Source organism: Carcharhinus amblyrhynchos, chromosome 10 (assembly GCF_965287045.1).
Source record: "Carcharhinus amblyrhynchos chromosome 10, sCarAmb.v2.hapA, whole genome shotgun sequence".
Classification (NCBI taxonomy): Eukaryota; Metazoa; Chordata; class Chondrichthyes; order Carcharhiniformes; family Carcharhinidae; genus Carcharhinus; species Carcharhinus amblyrhynchos.
The window spans coordinates 37,665,687-37,689,972 of NC_137333.1; the positions used below are offsets into that span (position 1 = coordinate 37,665,687).

At 41.8% G+C, this 24,286-nt stretch overlaps 1 protein-coding gene across 1 annotated transcript in view; it reads left to right on the forward strand.

Annotated features, from left to right (window-relative positions):
• The window catches only part of sugt1 (SGT1 homolog, MIS12 kinetochore complex assembly cochaperone), a 134,726-nt gene that overhangs the window by 96,794 nt on the left and 13,646 nt on the right, over positions 1-24,286 (forward strand). The window contains exon 11 of the mRNA XM_080196896.1: positions 23,802-23,886. Coding sequence (XP_080053022.1) covers positions 23,802-23,886 — 85 coding nt within the window. The remainder of the gene's footprint in view (positions 1-23,801; positions 23,887-24,286) is intronic.

Sequence of the window (24,286 nt, forward strand, 5' to 3'; positions counted from 1 at the left end):
TTGAGTAGTGTGTGAATACGTATGAATGTTCACAGTATTAAATACTTTGTTTTTATTCATTTAATTATGATTATGTATGTGACATTTTAGCATTAAAATCCCCTGCAGTTAATAAAGGCTGTATTCCATGCAGTGAATGTCAGAGATATTCAGGTTAAAGAAACAGGTCAGTTGTGAAATTTATTACAAAGCCCCTAATTAAACATGCTGCTTGATGATGATTATTGTAAATGGTACCAGTAGCCGAGTTCAAATTCTTCAGTAATTGTTGAATTCTGCCAACAGAATGAACATTAAATTTTTTTTTGCTGAAATAGTTTTTAATGTTCTCAAAGTCAAATTTGACTTTCATTTTAAAATACATGTGTTAAAACTGTCAGCCTGATCAGTTGCATTTTAGACATAATGGCTGAAATTTTCTGGCTGTTCATACCGGTGGATCCTGCCAATTTCGAGCCACCTTTGTGGTGGGTTGCATAAAAATCCTGCCCAAAGTTTTGCGGTTTTGAAGTATGAAAATGACATCCTTATAACTTGTCAACTTGTAAAAATTTATGCATGTCATTGTGAAATGTAATTTTTTTGTTACTACAAGGGTAGATATAATTCTGTCAAAAGTAAAAATGTTTTTGCTGTAAGTTTTAAAATGATGAATTCACAATGAAAATAATTTCTTCTACCAAAAAACTTGTCAATTCACTATAGTAGTTTCACAGTTATGAAACAATCCTATGTTTAAATACTAGTTATTTTTCAGAAAAGTCATTTTTAATATAATCATGTAAATTATGTAGGATAGGAAAGTATTCCAGTATATTTTTCTCATTTTTTTGAAAATACTTTGCGTACATTGTTTAAAATTATATATAGTGGCAGCTTCAGCAACAGTGGAGAGTCTCTCCTCAGGGTCTTTAGTTGGTAAGATGAGGCACTGTATATAACACTCGGTTTTTTTTTGAGCTGTAAGCATCATTGATTAGGAGAATTGCCTTCTAAGGTAGTGGTGAGCTGCTGACTTTTACTGCTGCAATCCGTCTTAGGTAGGTACATCCACAGTGCTTTTAGGAAGGGAGTGCCACAGTGCATCTTGTACAGTATATCATATACACTACTGATTGTGGAGAATGTGAATGTTCAAGGTGGTGGATGAGGCAATGATCAAGCAGTCTGCTTTTTATTGGATGCTTTCAGGCCTCTTGAATGTTGTTGGAGCTGTACTCGCTTAAGCAATTAGGGAGTGTTCCTTTATCTTCCTGACATGCCTTATAAATAGCAGACAGGCTTTGGGGAGACGGGAGATAGAAAGGTTTTTGATAGACAAGGGAATTGAGGGTAATGGGGAGAAAGCAGGAAAGTGGAACTGATCCACTTCAGATCAGCCATGATCTTATTGAATGGCGGGGCAGGCTCGAAGGGCTAGATGGCCTACTCCTGCTCCTATTTCTTATGTTCTTAGATGAATTGTTCCAGGACTCCCATCCTCTCCTCTCTTTTCACTTCCAGATTGTCGCAGGGTAAAACTAGCTGTCCGACTGCTTACAGATTTTGTTCCCTTCAAGTAACCAGACAAAGAATTTTGGAGTTTTAAAATCAGCCTTTATTACAAGCTATTGTTAAAATCATAAAATCCCTACAGTGCAGAAGAAGGTCATTCAACCCATCAAGTCTGCACTGACAACAATCTTACCCAAGGCACTATCCTCACAATCCCACACATTTACCCCACTAATCCCTCTAACCTACACATCCTGAGACAGTAAGGGGCAATTTAGCATGGCTGATCCACCTAATCTGCACGTCTTTGGACTGTGGGAGGAAAATGGAGCACCTGGAGGAAACCATGGAGACACGGTTCCAGTACGTCAGCTAACGGTGCTGAGGAACGTAGAAACTAATATATCCTCAGGAATCTTGTTTGCTCGAACGTAATACTGAAATCTTTCTGCATAGGACTTCCAATTCTTGCATTCTTCCTTGAGCTGCTCAGTGGCATCAAATTTTTCTGTCATTTTACAAGGGTACTGAGACCTGCTCAGCAAAAATCCTTCAGAAGCTTCCCTCAGTCTCAATGGATTAGTTTATTTTTCAGATCATTAGAGCCAGCTGCAGTAGCTTTTCTTGGATTTAGTACAACGTACAAAATCTTTCTATCTGTTTCACTCTACCTCAGTGCCTCACCTAAATGTACCTGTGGTTGCCGGTTTTAATTTTCAATATGGACTTTCTCTTTTCTATCTACCAACTTTACCAGTCCAATGCCAGGTGCACTCAGCTGACATTCTGCTGATTTTACCCCACACTGATAGTCTCAAAGTTTCCTGTTGGTAAGTGCAGCTCTGGTCTTTTCTTTTTACTCAGAGTTTTATCTGCTCCTCGTTGCCAGTATTTCCTTACCCTGTTATATACTACACTTGTTGGATAAAAGAACATAGTGATAGCGTATGATGTTGGGCGAAAACAACAACACGCGATTTTTGATAAACTGTTGACCGTACAGAGGTGTGATTTAGATTAGGCAAAAGCCCACGAAGTGGCCAACAATATCTCTAACTATACGGATGACTAGACTCTTTAAGTGATAACACAACAAGAGCCCCAAATTATAAGAGTTTTTCCCCAAATTCCTATTTATTTCAGTTTACTCCTAAGGCTCCTTGATGCTGCAGACAACCAAATACTGCCTTAACAATGAGAACATTTATTCTGTTCTCACCTCTGGACCTAAGCTAGTTTGTCCATGTTTGGACTAAAGCTCTGAAGAGGTCAGGATATGAATGGCCATGGCGGAACCCGAACTAAACGTCATTGAGCAGGTTATTGCAAACTAAGAGAGAGCAATGAGACCACTAATGAGAATTTTAAGTTTCTAATTTGAGGAACCATTAGATGTAGTCTATGCTCATAAATATAAATCTTTCATACGTGGAAGAAAACTGTTCTGAGCAGCATCAAAATAATATTAATAACAATAATCGGGTATATTTTTTGCTGTAATTGACCCACATGACTGCATATATTGTGTTTGTGTGGGCTCAAAGCAAAATTAATCAAAATAATCAAGTACAGTAAATGTATGATAACAATGCTGTACCAGTACAAATATGAAGCAACAAAATAGAAAATACTCCAAATGGTCAGTGAAAGGAAAGTATAGAGGCAAGGAATGTTGGTGGTAGTTGGGGATGGCAAGAACAAAAAAAAGTGCACCTGCATTCTAGTGTATTACAGACATTTTTTTGTTCTTCTTTCCCTTCCCCTTACTTAATGCCTATTACCTGTTGTACACTGTCTTTATGTCTTGCACCTCTGAATTAATTTATCTGCCAAAAGTCTTTGTGCACAAGCTCACCCACGTGGGCCCAAATGTTCACTTATCTGCAGTTTTAAAAATAGAAGTCACCTTTAAAAACAAATAATGTTTTTAAAAAAGGACAGTAATATGACAAATTTCCTGCTGTAGGAAGTAGACATTGCACTTCTGTCATCTGCTGTTGTTTGCACATGGGTGTTCCTGGTTGCTATGATTTAATTCTTGATCACAGTCCACCTCCATTCTCGAGTACTGTAAATTTGAAAAGCATTACATTTTTCCTGTTTGCTTGTTTTATTAAACAATTTCTCCAGTAAATGTTATATTGTATTTATTTATAACATATCCAGTTTATTCCCTTTATAAAATATGGTTATTTGTTCACGATTTCACCCATTTGTTCGGTTTTGATTTAATTTATTATTGTCATGTGTATTGGTATACAGTGAAAAGTACTGTTTCTTGCATGTCATGCAGAAAAAAACATACTGTTCACAGAGAAGGAATGGAGAGGGTGCAGAATTTCATGTTACAGTCATAGCTAGGGTGTAGAGAAAGATCAACTCAATATAAGGTAGGTCCATTCAAAAGTCTGATGGCAGCAGGGGGAAGAACCTCTTCTTGAATCAGCTGATATGTGACCTAAAGACTTTTGTATCTTTTTCCCGACAGAAGAAAGTGGTATATCTGGGGTGTGTGGGGCCCTCGGTTACGTTGACTGCTTTTCTGAGGCAGCGGGAAGTGTAGACAGAATCGATGGACAGGAGGCTGGTTTGTGTGATGGACTGGGCTTCACTTGTGTCCAACCTTTTGCAATTTCTTGTGGTCTTGGTTGTGGGAATGTAACCTTGGGAACGGCAGGACTTCATTGTACACCATTAACCTTTCTCACCTGATGATCGTTCATCAACCTGAAACTTTAGCTCTGTTTCCTTTCTCTCAGTGCTTTCTGATCTGTCAAGTATTTCCAGCATTTTCTGGTTTTGTTTCAGATTTCTGTTGTTTGCTTTCATATACACTAAGAACGTTTGGCCTTTCAAAATTGATTTTCTTAAGTGGGGGGAAATTATGCACACAGATGAATGCTGCTTAAGCTTCACCACAGCAAGAAGTTGAGTTCAAATTTGTGGCTGGCTGGCAAAACACTTAACTAGCTAATTCAGCATGAAACATCCTTTTAGAATGTTTAAGCTTTATCTAAAGGTTTTTGAGATTTCTTCTGTGTTCCAAAATAGAATTAAGATAAAATAAAGATGAGTTTGAAGTTTATAATTTTTGCTTACTGCAATTCATTAGTCACCAAGAAAAATACCTAATTATGTGATTGCAAAGAGAAATATCACCCTGTCAGACATTTTTTATTCATTGTGGGACATGGGCATCATTGGCTGATGAGCATTTATTATCCATCCTTAGTTGCCCTCAGGCAGTTGAGAGTCAACCACATTGCTGTGACTCTGGAATCACATGTAGACCAGACTGGATAAGGATGGCAGATTTTTTTCCCTAAAAGTCATTAGTGAACCAGGTGGCTTTTTCTGACAATCCACAATGGTTTCATGGTCATGGGTAGATTCTAATTCCAGATTTTTTTTTTGCTGAATTCAGATTCCGCCATCTGCCATGGCGGGATTCGAACCCGGTTCCCCAGAACATTTGCTGTGTTCGTGGATTAATAATCTAGCAATAATATCACTAGGCCATGGCCTCCCAATATGCTCTTGTTTAATCAAGATTTGCAGCAGTTCAAATGGTTAAAGGAAAGATTGATTATAGGTAAGAAAAATGATTATTGACATTTGTACTGCTTTGCAGATTATTAGCTGCGGAGTTAGAACTCGAGGTTGTTGGCAGATGGTGTGTTAGATTGAAATGTAATGTAATGCAGCAGCTTTTCCTGTCGTTTGTATGTCCAAAGCCAACTTACACAAAGGTGGCCTGTTCAAAGGTCTAAATGGTTCTCTAGGTTAGGCTGGCAAGTACAAGCAGCACATCTGAACATTTAAGTATGCATGCACACAATATAAAATACATTTATACCAAGACTAGTAGAGAAATTGGAAATTGAATGTAATTCAATTTTTCTTTGTCTTAGTTTTAATGCGTGGCCTGGTTGTGATGGGAAGAAACAAAATGAATATACATCTCTGACAGCCTGTCTACTTTATAAAAATATTTTTTCTCTTTTTCAAAATGGCAATTGCTGGGCTGATAAAATGGCTCCTGCTGATTGCATGCTGGTTTCTGAAAGTTTCAAAGCAGTTTGAAAGTGAAAAAAGACTACCTTCTCTCAACTCCTGAGATGTAACACTACTTGTATGCAGAAACATTCCAGCCAAGCCAACACAGTGGTTTCACAGACAAGATGTCTGTCCTGGCTAGCTATGGACAAAGGCTGCTGTTTGTGACTCCCAGTAGCCAATGTGGTGTTAATGGCCTGTCCATTACCTGATTCAAAACACAATGGGTCTCAAACAGGGACCTTGTTAGCTGAATGACTCAACCCATAACCATATTGTCACATGACCAAGAATTGAACTATCTGAATTCCTTTAATTAGTTATGTTTAGGATCTTAGTGTCAATTTTTAGTTTGACCTCTGAAGAGAACAGTAAATCCAGGCAAACAACCTGTTGCTGTCTGCCATCTTAATGTCAAACTGGTAGCAACAGAAGGAGCTGTGTCCAGGTACAATTCATCTACACTGTGACCTCCTGGAACTTTGAAACAAGGGCCTTCAAGCCTAATTCAGTTCCTTATACCTTCACCCCTCATGCTCATGTCACTCCTGGAAAGACAGATCGCTCTGCAACAATTAAGAAACCTACCCTCCAAAGAAATTTTCATAAGAACATAACATAAGAAATAGGAGCAGGAGTAAGCCATCTAGCCCTTTGAGCCTGCCCCGCCATTCAACAAGATCATGGCTGACCTGAAGTGGATCAGTTCCACTTTCTCCCCGTAACCCTTAATTCCCTTGTCTATCAGAAACCTATCTACCCGTGACTTAACTATATTCAGCGAGGTAGCCTCCACCCCTTCAATGGGCAGAGAATTCCAGAGACTCACCGCCCTTTGAATGAAGAAGTTCCTCCTCAACTCCGATCTAAACTGCACCCCCCCCCCTCTTATTTTGAGGCTGTGCCCTCTAGTTCTGCTATCCTTTTAAGCGGGAAGAATCTCTCTACCTCTACCCTGTCTATCCCCTTCATTATCTTATGTCTCTAAGATCCCCCCCTCAGCCTTCTAAACTCAGAGTACAGATCCAGTCTATTCAATCTCTCTTCATAGGCTAACCCCCTCATCTCCGGTATCAGCCTAGTAAACCTTCTCTGCACTCCCTCCAAGGCCAATATATCCTTCCACAAATGTGGCGGCCAAAACTGCACACAGTACTCCAGTTGCGGCCTCACCAGTACCCTGTACAGTTGCAGCAAGACCTCCTGACTTTTATATTCTATCCCCCTCGCTATAAAGGCCAACATTCCACTCACCACCTTGCTCACCTGCTGCACCTGCAGACTGAGTTTTTGCGATTCGTGCACAAGGACCCCCAGGTCCCTCTGCACCATAGTATGCTGCAGCTTTTTGCCTTTTAAATAATCCCTCCTCCTATTATTTCTGCCAAAGTGGATAACCTCACTTTTGCTAACATTATACTCCGTCTGCCAGGTCCTTGCCCACTCACTCAGCCTATCCAGATCTCTCTGCAGACTTTCCGCACCTTCCACACAATTTGCTTTACCACTCATCTTCGTGTCATCAGCAAATTTCATTACCCTACACTCAGCCCCCTCCTCCAGATCATCTATGTAAATGGTAAACAGTTGGACTTCAGTTAGACTTTTGATTCTGGACTCGCGTAAAACCATAACTTGTATTTTATTATGTCTTGGCTTGGTATCCCTTTCTCTCCTTTACTCCTTTTGTAATTGTACAAGGGGACGAATGTTGCAAAACCTCTTTCTGCGTGTTGTATGAGTGTGAATTAAATCAACCCCTTTTATTGTTTTCTTATCTCAAATTTACTGTGCAAGTTTTTCATAAAGGATTGGAACACTCCAAATTTAAGGGTTTGGGAAAATCAAAGTCAAATAACACTTTTCTGTTTATGGGCAGGTAGTGAGAGGAGAAATCAGGGCTGATTAAACTAATTGCTCTCCTGTCTGTAAAATGTGTAGTTTTCTCTTGTCTGGTGATACACTATTTTGCAAATTTAAGTTGAAATACACAGTAAATTTTGATCAAAACAGAAAATGCTAGAAAACTTCAGCAGATCTGTGGAGAGAGAATAGAGCTAATGTTTTGAGTCTAGATGGCCCTTCATCAGAACTGAAGACAATTGAAAATAGGATGATGTTCATATTAGAATGAGGCAGGGAAATTAATTTCATTTTATCTTATTTTTGTGTGCGCGTGCGCTTCATTTCGTCCACCATTTCATTTTTCCACCACTTTAATTCTGCTTTCCATCCTTTTCAACCCACTACGGTCACCCCAATCTCACTTCAGGCTATGTGTTACATATCTCGGGTTGTCTTTTGACACTCTGCTTACCTTGCCATTTACACAGTCTGATGTTTTAGTGGACGGCTAACAGCACTCTTTGCCATGATCATCACCATTTACTTTCCTTTTGTCTTTTTGTTTATGACATCTATGTCAATCCTCCCCCCCCCCGCCCCCAAACTCACTCTAACAGTATGATACTCACCCGTGGATCCACCTCATTGTTCTCCGGAGCAGTGTACCTGGTGGCTTTGGTGAGTGTTGGATTTACTTGGAATCACTTTCTGACTGCACTTCCGGTTCGTGGGGTTTCTGTGTGTGTATTTTACTTCCGTACTGGACATTAGGCGAGGAGATTGTCGGGAAGGGAGAGCGGGGGGTATAAAAAGAAGGTAGTGATAGACAGCGGGCAGCGGAGTGAGAGTTATAAGGGCTTTGGCTCGCTGGGCTTAGGCGAGAGCAGGCTTAGAGAAGGTGAGTTGCAGTTTCTATCTTTCCCGGGTTGCGTTTTCGGCACATACAAACCCAAGGGAGAGTGGGACATGGCAGGGGCTATGGAGAGGAACATAAGCTGTGTTAGGTGCCACATGTGGGAGTTCTTGGAAGCATCACGTCTCCCGAAGGTCCACATCTGTGTTAAGTGTTTAGAGTTGCAGCGCTTGAGGGCCCGGGTCAGGTAACTAGAGGTGCGTTTAGAGGATGTGTTTCTGGTCAGGGAAGATGAGGAGTTAATGGCTAGGAACCATGAGCAAGAGGAGGTCCCAGGGGCTGAGGAGCAGGATGGGTGGACAACTGTTAAGAGGAAGAAGAGGAAAAAGAAGAATAGTCCTGGTCCACAGACCTCCCCAGTGGCCCCCCAAGATTCATCGACAGGGGCACAAATGGATTGACAGGAGGGCCAGAATGACTTAGAGGGACAGAAGGGGGCTGGCAATGTGATAGTAGTAGGGGATGGGAGGGTCAGAGCAATTGACAGGAGGTTCTGTGGGCTGAGGCGTGACTCCAGCATGGTGGTCTGCCTCCCTGGAGCAGGGGTACAGGACATAACGGAAAGGATAGAGGGAATTTTGAAAGGGGAGGGGACCCAGGCAGAGGTAATAATACACGCAGGGGAGAGGGACGTAGGAAGGCGGAATAGGGCAGATGTACGCAGGCAATTTAGGGAGTTGGGGTCCAAACTGAAGAGCAGGACCTCCAGGGTGGCATTCTCTGGGCTCCTGCCTAGTACCAGCAGGGCTAGGAATAATGAGATCATGCAGCTGAATGCATGGTTGAGGGATTGGTGCAAGGTAGAGGGCTTTACTTTTGTAGACCACTGGGTGGTATTTGTGAGAGAAGGGCAACTGTATAGGAGGGATGGGGAAAATTTGAATGGGAGAGGGACAAATGTCTTGGCGGGGAGGGTAGCTGGAGTGATTAGGCAGGGTTTAAACTAATAGGGAGGGGGGGTGGGGATGTGACTGATAGCTCATTAGACACTGGGGTCAGGAGTGAGTTGGGTGATAGGGTAGGTTTGGATGAAAGGAAAATTATCAGGGAGGAGGAGGTTCTGAGTGGCACTGGTGGGTTGGACTGCGTCTGTTTCAATGCGAGGAGTGTGACGGGTGAGACGGATGAGCTTAGGGCCTTGATGCTTGTGAGGAAGTTAGATGTGGTGGCAGTAATGGAAACGTGGTTAAAGGAAGGGCAGGATTGGCAGCTGAATGTTCCTGGGTATAAGTGTTTTAGGTGTGACAGAGGAGGGTTGAAGAGAGGTGGTGGGGTGGCGTTGTTAGTAAAGGAGCACGTCACAGCAGTGCAGAGGGAGGATAACATGGAGGAGTTGAGGAATAAAAAGGGAGAGATTACGATGCTAGGGGTATACTATAGGCCACTCAACAGCCCGAGGTCAGTGGAGGAAGGTATTTGTAGAGGCATTTTAGGTGCTGAAAGAATAAGGTGGTTGCAGTGGGTGACTTTAATCTTCCTGGAGTGGATTGGAAGGTGCCTAGAGCTGGGGGTACGGAGGGAGAGGAATTTGTAATATGTGTGTTGGAAGGGTCCCTGGAGCAGTACGTAACTAGCCCGACTAGGGAGGGGGCTATACTGGATTTAGTGTTGGAAAATGAGCCGGGGCAGGTGGTTGAGGTTGAGGTAGGCGAACGTGTGGCTAACAGTGACCACAAGTCTGTCTACTTTAGGATAAAAATGGAAAGGGATGAGTGCCGTCTGAAGGGGAGGGTTCTGAACTGGGGGAAGGCGAGCTATAGCCGGATTAAGAGGGAGCTGAAGGACACTGAGAGGGGTTGTTAGCTGGCAAGTCCACGGTTGGTAAGTGGGAGGCTTTTAAGGGCAAACTGAAAATGTTGCAGGAAAGCATGTGCCAGTAAAGAGGAACGATGGGAAAGGCAGGATTAGAGAGCCGTGGATTACAGGGGGTATCGAAGACTTGGTCAGGAAGAAGAGGGAGGCATATGTTAGGTCGAAACAACTGGGAACGGAGAGTGCGCTGGAGGAATATAGAGAGAGTAGGAGGGAGCTAAAAAAGGGGAGTTAGAAGGGCGAAAAGAGGGCATGAAATGGCTTTGGCTGATAGGATTAAGGAAAATCCAAAAGCATTTTACTCTTATATTAGGAGTAAGAGAGTGGTTAGAGGGAAAATTGGTCCTCTTAGGGACAAAGGAGGGGAGCTATGTATAGAGTCTGAGGGAATGGGGGAGATCCTGAGTGAATACTTTGCGTCGGTATTCACGAAGGAGAGGGGTTTGGTGTCGTGTAGTGTCTTGGAGGGAGCTGTAGATCAGTGGAAGGATTACGAGGGAGGAAGTGCTAAGGTTTTTAGGTAGCAGAAAAACAGATAAAGCTCTGGGGCCTGATGGTATTTATCCCAGGCTGCTCAGGGAGGTGAAAGATGAAATTGCTGGGCCTCTGACACAAATCTTTGTCTCTTCTTTGGACGCAGGTGAGGCCCCAGAAGACTGGAGGGTAGCTAATGTGGTACCGCTGTTTAAAAAGGGTAGTAGGGATAACCCTGGTAATTATAGACCTGTGAGTTTGACATTGGTGGTAGGAAAATTATTGGAAAAAATTCTTAGGGATAGGACGTATGAGCATTTGGAGCGTTGCGATCTGATTAGGGATACGCAACATGGCTTTGTTCAAGGGAGGTCTTGCCTTACGAATCTGGTAGAATTCTTCGAGGAGGTGACAAAAACGGTTGACGATGGGCGAGCCGTTGATGTCATCTATATGGATTTCAGTAAGGCGTTGACAAAGTCCCTCACGGTAGGCTGGTAGAAAAGGTTAAGGCACATGGGATACAAGGACAGGTAGCTAGGTGGATCGAAAACTGGCTGGGCAATAGGAGACAGAGTAGTTGTCGAGGGGACCTTTTCTGGCTGGAGGCCAGTCACCAGTGGTGTGCCGCAGGGCTCAGTACTAGGACCTCTCCTCTTTGTAGTATATATAAGCGACTTGGAAGAGGGCGTACGTGGTGTGATCAGCAAGTTTGCGGATGACACCAAGATGGCAGGATTGGCAGATACCAAGGAGGACTGTCAGGTGACACAGCAGGATATAGATATGTTGGTATATTGGGCAGATAGATGGCAGATGGAATTTAATCCTGACAAATGCGAGGTGATGCATTTTGGAAGGAATAATGCAGGGAGGAGTTCTGTGATAGAAGGTAGACCGATCAAGAGTATAGAAATACAGAGGGACCTGGGAGTGCAGGTGCACAAGTCTCTGAAGGTGTCGACACAAGTAGAGAAGGTAGTGAAAGAAAGCTTATGGAATGCTAGCCTTTACGGGAAGGGGTAAAGAGTATAAGAGCTGCCGTCTAATGCTTCAGTTATACAGAACGTTGGTTAGACCGCATTTGGAGTACTGCGTCCAGTTCTGGTCACCTTACTACCGGAAGGACGTGGAGACCCTGGAGAGGGTGCAGAGGAGGTTTACCAGGATGTTGCCTGGCATGGAAGGACTGAGTTACGAGGAAAGGTTGGAGAAACTGGGGCTCTTCTCCTTAGAAAGACGGAGATTAAGGGGGGATATGATAGAGGTGTATAAAATACTGAAGGGAATAGATAGCGTCAACAGTGGCAGGCTTTTCCCTAGATTGGGGACAATTACGAGAGGTCAAGATCTAAGGGTGGGGGGGAGAAGTATAAATTGGATATGAGAGGAAGGTTTTTCACGCAGAGGGTCGTGGGGGTATGGAACGCGCTACCGAGTAGGGTGGTGGAGGCAGGCACGTTAGACTTGTTTAAGGTTTACTTAGATAGACACATGAGCAAAACAAGGATGGAGGGTTATAGTAGAGGGTATTAAATAGGGTCAGAGCCTCGGGACGACACCGGAAATGTAGTATTACATGTTAACGTTTTGTCTTTTTATTCCACAGGTGTCGGCCCACCTTGTCAAACGAGGGGCATGCACACGGTGGGTCGTGCGTGGGCTGCTCTTGGAGGTTCCGGGAGTGGCCTAGTACTTCGTGTCGTTGTGTGCGCTTAATCCTGGACCAGCAGACGGGCGCCACAACAGCTCAGTGGCTATCACTGCTAGCTGTGCAGATACGTGGATTTGGGCCTGTGTCTGTGGGAGTTTGCGCGTTCTCCCTGTGGTTGCGTGGGTTTCCTCCGGGCGCTCCAGTTTCCTCCCACACCCCAAAGATGTGCTCTTAGGCTGATTGGTGTACCAAATTGACACTATTCTCCCCTGAATCTGGCTACATTAGGGGTTCCACTCTCATACACGCAGGGCAGGGTAGGTGTAGGAAGATGCGGCGGTGCGGGCTCGTTGGGCCGAAGGGCCTGTTTCCCGTGCTGGGTTGTTCTTTGTTTCTTTCTTTGAATATCACCATGTCTTCTACTGCCTTCAGTTCTGATGAAGGATTATTCACATTCAGAACTTCAGCTGTGTTTTCACTCCCTATATGCTTTCAGACCTGCTGAGATTTTCCAATAATGTTCTGCTTTTGTTTCAGATTCCAGCAGCCACAGTAATTTGCTTCTATCTTGGTAAATTTCAATGTTTGTTCTCACATCTTTGATTTCATCTGCCTCTCTCCTATGCTATTGACATATTTCTCCTCCATCGTAGTAGTAATTAAAGGGCACAGAACCTTTCCCTTTTTTCATTTTTAGTCTCTTTTCTGCCTTCTGAGTATGATTCTGCAGAAGCCAGTAATCCTCAAGTACCTTGATCATTTGGCCATGCTTCACACACAAACCTAAACCGGGTGGTGACCAGTTACTTGATTGGTGCAGGGCTTCATTGGGAGCCTGATCATGCTGTCTTACAGAATCCCAACTATGCATTTTCCAATTGCTTTTCCATCATTGGTTTTGTCAGCCTAAGCCCTCATACTATGGACTGTGGTAGCATCCATGCTGTCACTTCAGCCAAAACAAAATAACAGTACAGTATTTGAGTATTGGTCTCTGGGTATGTATACATCGGTATGTATAACCTTATGTTATCTGCACCTGCAGTTTTGGAAAGAAAATACTTTATTCATGATTTTTTTTCTCATAAGCATTAACCCTTGTGCACAAAATCTGAAATATAAACACAAAATGCGAGAAATACCCAGGTTAAACAGCATCTGTAATGAATAAACCACTTTAGTTTCAGGTCTGTGATTTTTGATTTAAATTGGAAAATGACAGATGTAACAACAACTGCAGGGTAAAGAGATAGGGAAGGAAGAACAAAGGGACCCACTACCATTCTTTTAAAAAAAAGCGGTTGTTCTGACCTGAGATTGTTGAACTCAATGTTGAGTATGGAAGGTGGGTAAATGCTTAATTAAAATATATGGGTGCTGTTCCATATGAATACATTATACTTCATTCAAACAAGCGTAGGAGTCTAAAGTCTAGAACAGCCCGCAGAGAATTAGTGTGTTATAATCCCAGCCAATGTGACAAGTGGACAAGTTGGATCCCAGGGTGGAACCTGGTTTGTCATCTTCTATTCTTCTATTTTTGATTTAGATAGGCAGAGGACAGCTACTGAACTGTCACAGTAGTCAGCTGAACAACTTTCAAGAAAAGAATAAGATACTTATGAATTTTTTTACACTACTCTTTCACCCTGCTGTATCTTTATAGGTATATACAGATTCATAAGGATATCACAAGTTGCAAAGTATTTCTTATACTCTAATGTTTGCAGTAAGTACATAGCCCATGTAAACCAACTGGTCAGACACCCCACATTCAAACCATGTAGCGGATGCTACTCAAAACAACTAGAGATTTCATCAGTTGACCCGCAGATGCTTGTCACACTGAGCCAGTTGATCTCACTGGAACTCAGTTGTTACACTCATGCTGGGAGAAAGATTTTTGTTTTGAAATGGTTGGCCACAGAGCAGGAAGTCTGATGAATAAGTTGTAACTGACGTTAAATTGACATGCTAACATTTTAATGACAATGTTAAGTTTGTCAACGTTAAGCAAGCATTCTATTGTATTTTGGGTTTTCTTGAATTATTTGTCTTCCCTTATCCATTTTCTTCTAACTTGCATCCGCCACTTAAAACTTTCCTGGTCGTATCCATTCTGTACCGTGGCCATCCAGTATTCCCAGCTTCTCCATCCCCTAAGCAGCCTGACGAACTTCCATTTCATCGCTATTCCTCATTCCTTCACGTTGTTCATCTGATTCCTCCCTTTCCCAGTCTCGAGTCAGACTGTTCCAGTCTTCACAACACTGGCATCTACCCAGTGATGTGGAAAATTGCCCAGGTACGTTTGTGCTGTCCACAAACAGCCTTACAATGAAGGAACAATGTTCAGCTTTATCATTATTCAAATAATGAATCATTGTTTGTAAGCAGCAAAACCAGAGCAGCATCCAAGCTTGACCTGATGTGTGGAATGAATGTTTCTTGCAATTTTAGTCCAGTGAGAGAGCACTCAGAGGCCTTCTCTTGACATTCAGTAATGTTACAGTCACCTTATTCTGAAGGAACAACATCCTAACTGCTGGAGCAGGTCAAAGACTTGGTTTTCTGCAGCAGGTGCTAGTTAACCTGCTGATTCCCTAAAGCCCATACATCATCCATGAGGCACAGATCCAGAACTTGCCCAGATGGGTAAGCTGGAACATCCCTCAAGCTTGATGCCATCCAGGATGAACTTGATTACCACTTCATCAATTAGCCTAAACATCTGTTCCTCATCGCACCAATGTATCATGGCTGCAGTGTTGTACCAGCTGTAGACAACAGTCTCACTGACATTTTTTTACAACATTTTCCCATCTCAGACTACATCACTTAGGACAGGGGCAGCAGATACTTGGGAAACCGTTACAAAAACTACTTGCATTTATAATGCATCTTTATCATAGTAAAACATCCCAAGGTATCTCATGTGGTTCAGTGTCAAATTTTATTTGCTGAGATGTTAGGAAGGATGGACAAAAGCTTGGAGGCCTTGCTGGACCAGGCTGCATTATGGACCAGCAAGCACAGGTGAAATAGGACTTGGTGTGTGCAACCTACGATTGCAAAGTTTTAGATGAGCTCAAGTTTATAGCCATGATGAAAATGGGAAGCAATCCTGGAAAGCAATGAAATAATCAAACCTAATAACAAAGGCATGGATGAGGGTTTAAGCAGCAGATGAACTGTGATAATGTCAGATGGGATGTTGGTTCGTTCGAAAGTGGAATTAAATGGGGTTCTGGTGGTGTAACAGATCATTGGAAATTGTGTCTTTGGGTCACAAAATGTCATGGTTGTGCACAGACAGTAGCCAGATGGTATGTGACGTGGGTGAGTCGGAAGGATAATGGCTTTAGCATTCCTGATATTATGTGGAGGAAATTTCTACTCTCAAAGCACTGGATGTCAAACAAGCTGTGTGTCCAACCAGTGGAGAGTTGCGAGATGATGGTGAGGTGGAGCTGAGTGTTGATGTGTGTATGTGGATTTGACATGTTTTTAGATGATGCAGCCATCTGGTAAGCATGTGGCAATGAAATGCGTGAGACCTAGAATAGATTCTTCAGGGAGAGATGTGGATGTGATTGGGAGGCCAATGCAGATCATGCTCTGTTTATGACTGACTTGATGGAAATTGAACAGGTCATGACAGTTTCGCCCAGCAGGACAAGGGAGGAGAACAATTGAAGGGTGGTGTAGTCAAACCTGTCAAAGGTTGCTGACAGGAAGAGAGTGGTGAGGAAGAATTTAAATAGTCAAATACAATGTCATTTGTGATTTTTGGTTAGGGTCATTTCAGTGCATTGGCAAGGAATCTGATTGGAGTGGCTCAAACTTGAAATTGAGAAAGAAGGACATGAACTTCAGGGCGATGAGGATTAAAGATGAAGTGGTAGTTTGCAAGGAAAGTAAGCTAATGAATTTTTTTTAAGGGGATAATGACAACAGATTTCAAGGAGAAGTGTGTGGTATCTGAAGAGGCCATATGGGTTCATAGAACCATAGAAATCCCACAGTGCAGAAAGAGGTCATTTTGGCCCATCGAGTCTGTGCCGACTACAATCCCACCCAGACCCTTCCCCAATCCCAATATATTTACTCGCTAACCCTCTAACCTACGCATCTCAGGACTCTCAGGAGCAATTTTTAGCATGGCCAATCAACCTAGCCCGCACATCTTTGGACTGTAGGAGGAAACCAGAGCACCCAAAGGAAACCCATGCAGACGTGAGGAGAATGTGCAAACTCCATACAGACAGTGACCCAAGCCAAGAATTGATCCCAGGTCTCTGAACCTGGGAAGCAGCAGTGCTTGTGGGCGGCACTAGTTGACATGGTAAATGAGGGCAGTTGAGTAGTTATGGGAATGAGGTTAAAACAGCAGAGGTGGGTCTCTGATGTGATGACCTTATTGAAACCATGAGAAACAATAGGAAAGAAATTGGAGAAAATTGAGTGTTTAGTGCTAAGACATGGGAAACTTTTAGGGATGTTTCACTTTTTGAGCTGGAGAGGGATATGGCAGAGGCAGTTAAATTGATGGCCTCAATATTGCTGACAAAGAAAATGTGGAGTTCTTCACACTTGCTGTGCAGAACTTAATGGCCACAGTAAGTACAGACCAATGACAACCTTCCTATTTCCTGGAGCCCTGACGAGATTAAATGTCACTCAAGCATTTACCTGCATCCCCTCAGGCTTCCATGCCTTTAAAAGTGAAAATCCTCCCTCCAAGATGAAACCTGCACCTGTGGATTCAAATTCTACTCCAGCGACTTCACATATTTCAACCAACATTTCAGTGCACTGTTGAGGGAGCAGCGCACTAGGGAGTGCTCCTGTGTTCCTGGCAATATTTAAATCTCAACCAAAATTATTAGAGCAATGATACTAAAAGCAAAATGCTGCATATTCAGGACGTCTGAAACAAAGACAAGATGATCTGGATAATAGAGACTGAAGAAGAGTCACAGTGGATTTGAAATTCTGCTTTTCTCTAACATAGATTAGCTGATCATCATCTCATTGTTGTTTAAGAACATAAGAAATAGGAGCAGGAGTAGGCCATCTAGCCCCTTGAGCCTGCCCTGCCATTCAGTAAGATCATGGCGGATCTGTCGTGGCTCAGTTCCACATTCCCGCCCTCTCCCCATAACCCTTAATCCCCTTGCCTGTTAAAAACCTATCAACCCGCGTCTTAAATATATTCAGCGAGGCAGCCTCCACCACTTCAACGGGCAGAGAATTCCAGAGATTCACCACCCTTTGAGTGAAGAAGTTCCTCCTCAACTCCGTTCTAAACCGCCCCCCCTCTATCTTGAGGTTGTGCCCTCTAGTCCTACTGTCCTTCCTGAGCGGGAAGGGCCTCTCCACCTCTATCCTATCCATCCCATTCGTCATCTTGTGTGTTTCAATGAGATCTCCCCTCATTCTTCTAAACTCTAACGAGTACAAGCCTAGTTTATTCAGCCTCTCCTCATAGTTCAACCCCCTCAACTCTGGTATCAGCCTAGTAAACCTCCTCTGCACTCCCTCCAAAGCCAAAATATCCTTGCATAAGTGCAGCGACCAAAACTGCACACTGTACTCCAGCTGCGACCTCACCAGTGCCCTGCACAGTTGCAGCAAGACCTCCCTACTTTTATATTCAATCACCCTCGCTATGAAGGCCAGCATCCCATTTGCCTTCCTGACCACCTGCTGCACCTGCAGGCTGGGTTTTTGCGACTCATGCACAAGGGACCCCAAGGTCCTTCTGCACCGTTACATGCTGCAGTTTTTCGCCATGTAAGTAATAGTCCTTCCTACCAAAGTGGACAACTTCACACTTGCCAACATTAAATTCCATTTGCTAGTTCCTGGCCCATTCGCCCAGCCTTTCTAGATCCTTCTGCAGACTTTCCACACCCTCCGCACAATTTGCCGTTCCACCAATCTTGGTGTCATCAGCAAATTTCGACACCATACACTCTATTCCCTCCTCCAGATCATCTATATAAATGGTAAATAGCTGAGGCCCCAGCACTGACCCCTGGGGCACTCCACTAGTCACCAACCGCCAATCTGAATCGCACCCATTGACCCCAACGCTCTGCCTCCTATTTGACAGCCAATCCCCTATCCACGCTAACACCCTACCCCCAACTCCATGCCCCCTGATCTTCTGTAATAACCTCTTGTGCGGCACCTTATCAAACGCCTTCAAACAATTCTCCTTAAGATGCCTCGCTATTTTCTCCTTGATCACGGATTCTAACATTTTACCTACAACAGATGTTAAACTAGCCGGCCTATAATTCCCTGCCTTTTGCCTGCCACCCTTCTTAAACAACGGCGTAACATTAGCCGTTTTTCAATCTTCCGGCACTTCCCCGGATGTTTGGAAAATGATCATCAAGGGAGCATTCTTTGCACACATTGATTGCTATGTTATGTTACTGCTATAAATTGTACAACGTAAGTTCTTTTACTCGGTCACATTAAAACAATCCACACCAACAGGATAGTCAGTCTTCCCATCATCCAGCTGTTCCCCTTGCTATGGGTTGAAACTAAAGCTCTGGCTGCAGACTTTGCACAATACTAAATGAGGAGCCAAGCTCCAAACGTCACCCTCACTTCTCTCTCCAATCTAGTCCTGACTCAATCTCCTGAATCTGAGCGTCAGTCTCCAGTATTCACATCTGAGCTCTGATCTCCATTTCCAATCCAAAGTTCCAAATATCCTCCTTCCAGAATTCCAATTTCCTTGACGCCTCATCCCAGTCTCAAGCTTCTTAACCCCTCTCCTGGAATCCGAATCTCCCAAATTTTGATGAATGGGGAATATTTTACTTTGTCTTAGAATAGACATCACCAATGAATTGGAGCAAAAGTGCAGCATGGATTAGCTGGTAATTTAATTGTAAAAGCAAAAGGTATATCTCACACCTCTCCCTAAACTTCCACTTAGGTCACAGATAAATTGGAACAGCTTTGGTAACTGATCCACTTTCAGTTGGTTGATAACTCAAAATCTCTCAACAGCCCTTGTTGTTTATGACAGTATATTTCAAAGTGAGGATGGACATTTGACATGCATAGAATATTTAGTAGACAAAACTGCTCACTACTCCAAGATCATCCTGGCTTATCCCACAATTCTCTGGCACCATCAACTCTATTCTCATCTTCTGAGGGGCAGAATTTAGTTTCTCCAGGGAACAACCAGAATGATCATATAATCAGGTGGAGAGCCTATTTGACCAACTATTCTCCTGATTAAGTCAGAGGCACAAAAGCTGCACACTAGATTCTTAAGCACCTTTGGTTTGATTCCGAAGGGCAATGAGAAAAAATGAGTTTGTAGAGTAACTTCATCCAGAACAGGCTGAGCTAAGGAAACTCAAGTAACCCAATAAGCCCAGTCTTTGAAACAGAAACAGAGTTCAATGGAAACAGAATCCCTTAAAATTAATATGTATAATACTGGAGATATTCTCTGTATTTTGAGCAAAAATGCTGATTTATTGGTAGTTTTGTTATAACTATACAATATTGACTTCATGACAGTTATGTGAGGTATCATGAAAAGGTAAAGTTGACTTATGATTGGTGGGGAGACTGTCCTCCTAGCTGGAATTTTAATTTTTAAAAATCCATAAATCTTGGGGAAGCAGATGCATTCATACCTAAATTCATTCATACAGCTTTGTTTAGACCATTTATTTATGGCGATGACCTGTTTAACAATTCAGTGATCTAATCATTAACAAAGTAATTATTTTCCTTCCACTAAGGCTACTAATTCTCTTGAGGAAAAACAGGTACTAGTCAGTACCTTTCATTGTAAAAGAAAATCAAGATTTTGGAAGCAAAAATATTTCCATGCTCATCAAATATTCTTTACTCTTGTAATTTGCATCTTAAGCAGTGCTATTTGTATCCCAGAATACACTTATGTACACTGCATGCTCATGAATTACAAACTCAATTTTGTTTTTCTTTGTGGAAAATTCGCACCCATAATTTGTAACATGCCGTAGCTGTGGTGAGGGCAGCTTTTCAAGACACAACGAAGTAACATAACTGCGTGAAAATAAATTTTATGAATCTGCATTATCATTTCAAAAGTAGTGGTATATGCTAATTATCATGTGATGCTGTTATCATGTCATACGAAATATCCATCATCAAAGCTATTTTCTGAAGGTGGTTTCTTTTTAAAACTACGTGCTAAAACAGACAAAGAAAGTTGGCTTAAAATCCGAACAGTAACCCAGGTGCAAAAACGCAAGAGAAGCTAGTCAACCATGGCTGACAGTTGAGGATTGTTTAAAATTAAAAGAAAAGGCTTATAAAGATCTCAGGAATAGTTGTAAACCTGAAGAGTGGGAGGTTTTTAAAGGACTGCAAAGGAAAGCTGAGAAATTAATTTTTAAATAAAGGGAACATCAAATATGAATGCAATCTAGCAAAAAACATAAATAGACTAAAAGCTGCTGTAGCTATTTGAAAAGGATATGTTTGGCTAAGACAACTCAGGGGAATTCAAAATGAGTAGAGAAATGGTAGAGAAGCTAAATAATTATTTTCTGTTTTTACTAAGGAAGATGCAAGAAATCTCCCAGATGTGGAGATCCAGGGCATTAGGTGTATGGGTTGAAGGAAATTAGTAAAAGTAGGAAGGTTGATTTAGAGCAACTAATGGAACTGAAAACTGTTAAGTCCCCTGGACCTGATATGATGCATCCCATGATGTTGAAAGTGATAGCGATATTATGACACCAAAATTTCAAATGGCACCTTGAACTTCAGTTACTCAATATTGAGTGTTATACTGTAGATGTGCATTTTCATCAATCCCAGGTGACAAAGCCTTAACCAATGAGAGTTCAGCAGTGGGCAATATTGTGTGACTCACGTTAATTCCTGCCAGTATTGAGTCTACTAGTGAAAAATCTATTCAAGCAGTGGCTGCTGCTTAAGCAAACAATTTGTAAATTGAAACAATAGATTATCATCCTGTATTTTCAGTCTAAGGATCAGAGCAACTTGGACACAGCAGTGCTCAAACTGACCTGAAAATATTTGTCCCCTCAAATCCATCATCACCATCTTTTTTTCAGTTTGTCTGCTATGTACAGATTAAAGAATGATTACTTGATGTTCTGTTCCTTGGTTGAAACTTAAGTTTCACGGACAGAACTGTTTCCCAAATTTCCCTTATTTACTTGAGTTAATAATTCAAAGTTTCTTTTACTTGGGCCTCAGACTTATTGTTTTGCATAAGTCCACAATTAAATCCAGTGGTGCCTCCCTTCACAGTGGTTGGCAAGTGCTGAATAACTCATTTCAACTGGAGGTGGCTTCCATGATGGGATATTCACAGATGAATTAGTCTTGAAGATGCTGGTATGGAAGTTCCAGCAGAAACAATGTAAATGGGAGCCAGGTGTTTAAACCTGAACAGAGACCTTTTACTAGCTGCTTGCTAGATGGAAATGGCAGCATAGCAAGTCAATGTTAAATGCTCCTTCAGCTAGGAGGCCATGTAATTTGCATCTATCCACTTTGTCTTTGGTTTTTTTATTTGGTTTCTTGAGATTGTTAATGTTGCAACTATTAAGAATTTGAAAGGAAAGGTGCAGGGTCCTTAGCAGACTCCATTGGCCAGGCCTAGATTATGAAACATAGATGAACTTTGTATAATTTCCCTGAATTTGGTCTCTGTAACCACAGTGGTCATTGACATCTCTTCAGAGATAGTGAAGTTCGGCTTCTCCAATATTGCCAGGAAGTTCTCCTTTGCTAAGGATTACAGGCAAATATAGTTTCAGGTTTTTAAAAATCTTTGTCCAGCTTTTTTCTAAATTTAGGAAGTAGTCGTGTTGATTTTAGCGTGCATTGCATGTATTGCTCTGGGACAAATGAAAATCTATGAGAAGTATATGTCTGGCTAACTAAGTGAGAAAGTGTCAGATTAAATTGGGGGAAAACGAGTATATAATGCTGTGGAGGTTAGTGGATTACAAAATTGGACAGAGTTTGGAAACCAGCAAAGGATTACTTAAATTGGAAAGAATTAAAATGAGGGAATGATGGCTCAAAATATAAAACAGATGTAAGCATTTCTACAAGCATTTAAAAAGGGAAAAGCGTAAAGAGTGAATGTTGATCCCTTGGCTTAGATGAAACTAGGTATTTAATAATGGGGAGCAACAAGATGACAGAAGCACTAAAGTTATTTTCTATCTGACTTCACTGTAGAATATACCAAGAACAGTTGGAAATCAACAGGTGAAAGGGAGAGAGGAATTTAAAATAATCACTGGGAAAATGGTACTGGGAAATTATAAGAAATAAACGTTGGCAAGTCCACTCAGCCTAATGCCCTGCATCTTAGGGTTTTAAAGGAAGTGACTGCAAAGATAGTGGTGTATTGGTTGTAATCTTCCAAAATTTCCTAGATTCTGGAAAGGTTGATTACTGGAGTGCATAGTAGGGCATGTGGAAAATAAAGTCAGTCATGCTTGACTGATGAATGCTTTTAGAGAATAGCAAGCAATGTGGATAAAGGGGATCCTATACACCTTGTGTCCTTGGATTTTCAAAAGGCATTTGATAAAGTGCCACATCAAAAGGTTATTTCACAACATGAGGGCTTATGGTGTAGGGGTTAATAATAGGGGTTAGTATGGATAGAGGATTGATTAGCTAGCAACTGACTGAGCATAGGCATAAATGGGCCATTTTTGCATTGGCAAACTGGAACTAGGGTGGTGCCACAATGATCAGTGCTGAGGTCTCAACTAATTACAATCTATATCAATGACTTGGGTGAAGGGACCAAATATTTGGAAACTAAATTTCCTGGTGCCACAAAGCTAGATAGGAAAGTAAGTTGTCAAGAGGAGGTGGAGAGTCTACAAAAGACTACAAATAAGTTAATGGTAGGTGAAATATAAATAGGGAAAATATGAACCCCTCCACTTTGGTAGGAAGGATGGAAAAGCAATATAGTATTTAAATGAAGAGAGACTATCAAATTCCACAGAGAACTGAGCACCTTGGTATGTGAATCACAAAAAAAATAGGGTGTAGATGTGACAAGTGATTAGCAAAGCAAATGAAATGTTGGCATTTATTAAAAGAGGATCAAGTATAAAAGGAGGGAAATGTTGCTATAGCTGAGCAAGTCTGGGACAAATTTTTGATCAACAAGGAAGTCGAGTGTTAAGGGGCCCAGGCAGGCAAGTGGAGTGAAGACCATAATCCAATGAGCCAAGATCTTAATAAATGGAGAATTAGACTCATTGAGTCAAATGGCATGTCCTATTTCTTATGAGCTTGATTTGTATAATGGTGAAAAGGAAGGTCAACTGTTGGAAATTTCTTATAGGCAACTGTGTGCTGCTGAACTTCCCCAGTGCACAATAGAGAATTATTTTATAAATGGAGTCTATACCTCAGTTACAAAGTGAGAAACACCAATCCAAAGGTAAAAAATGAATGCATCAAACTATGTATTTCTTGTCTTTTTAAAACAAAATGTTTCTTTTGTAGATTGAAATAAAACTAAAGAAAACTGAAGCCATTCGATGGGAAAAGCTGGAAGGCACCCTTCCAGATATAAAGCACTTTGTACCAGGTGAGAATTTACCACAGTAGTTATACACCGTATTCTGTAAACAATAAGTGATTGTTTTGGCTGAGAGAGAAATTCAGATTAATGTATTTCCAGTGTTTTTCCTAAGAATAGGCAAATGCCAGTAATGTTCATCCAATAACCTATTTCAATTCTTCCTAATGTGAAAACTTTATAGATACCATTTGGAAGCAGTAGATGGAAAATTGCAACTTAACCTTTGTCTTTAATCAATAAACATTTAAATTTAGAGTTGCAGTAAAAATCAGCTTGAATAATCTGTACATATTTTTCCATTTTTCATTATCTAATTTATTATCCAGAAAACCAGTGGTTTCTTGTATAATCTCCTTGTATAACTAGGATGTTATGCCGCAATGGAAATTACATGAGGACACTATCT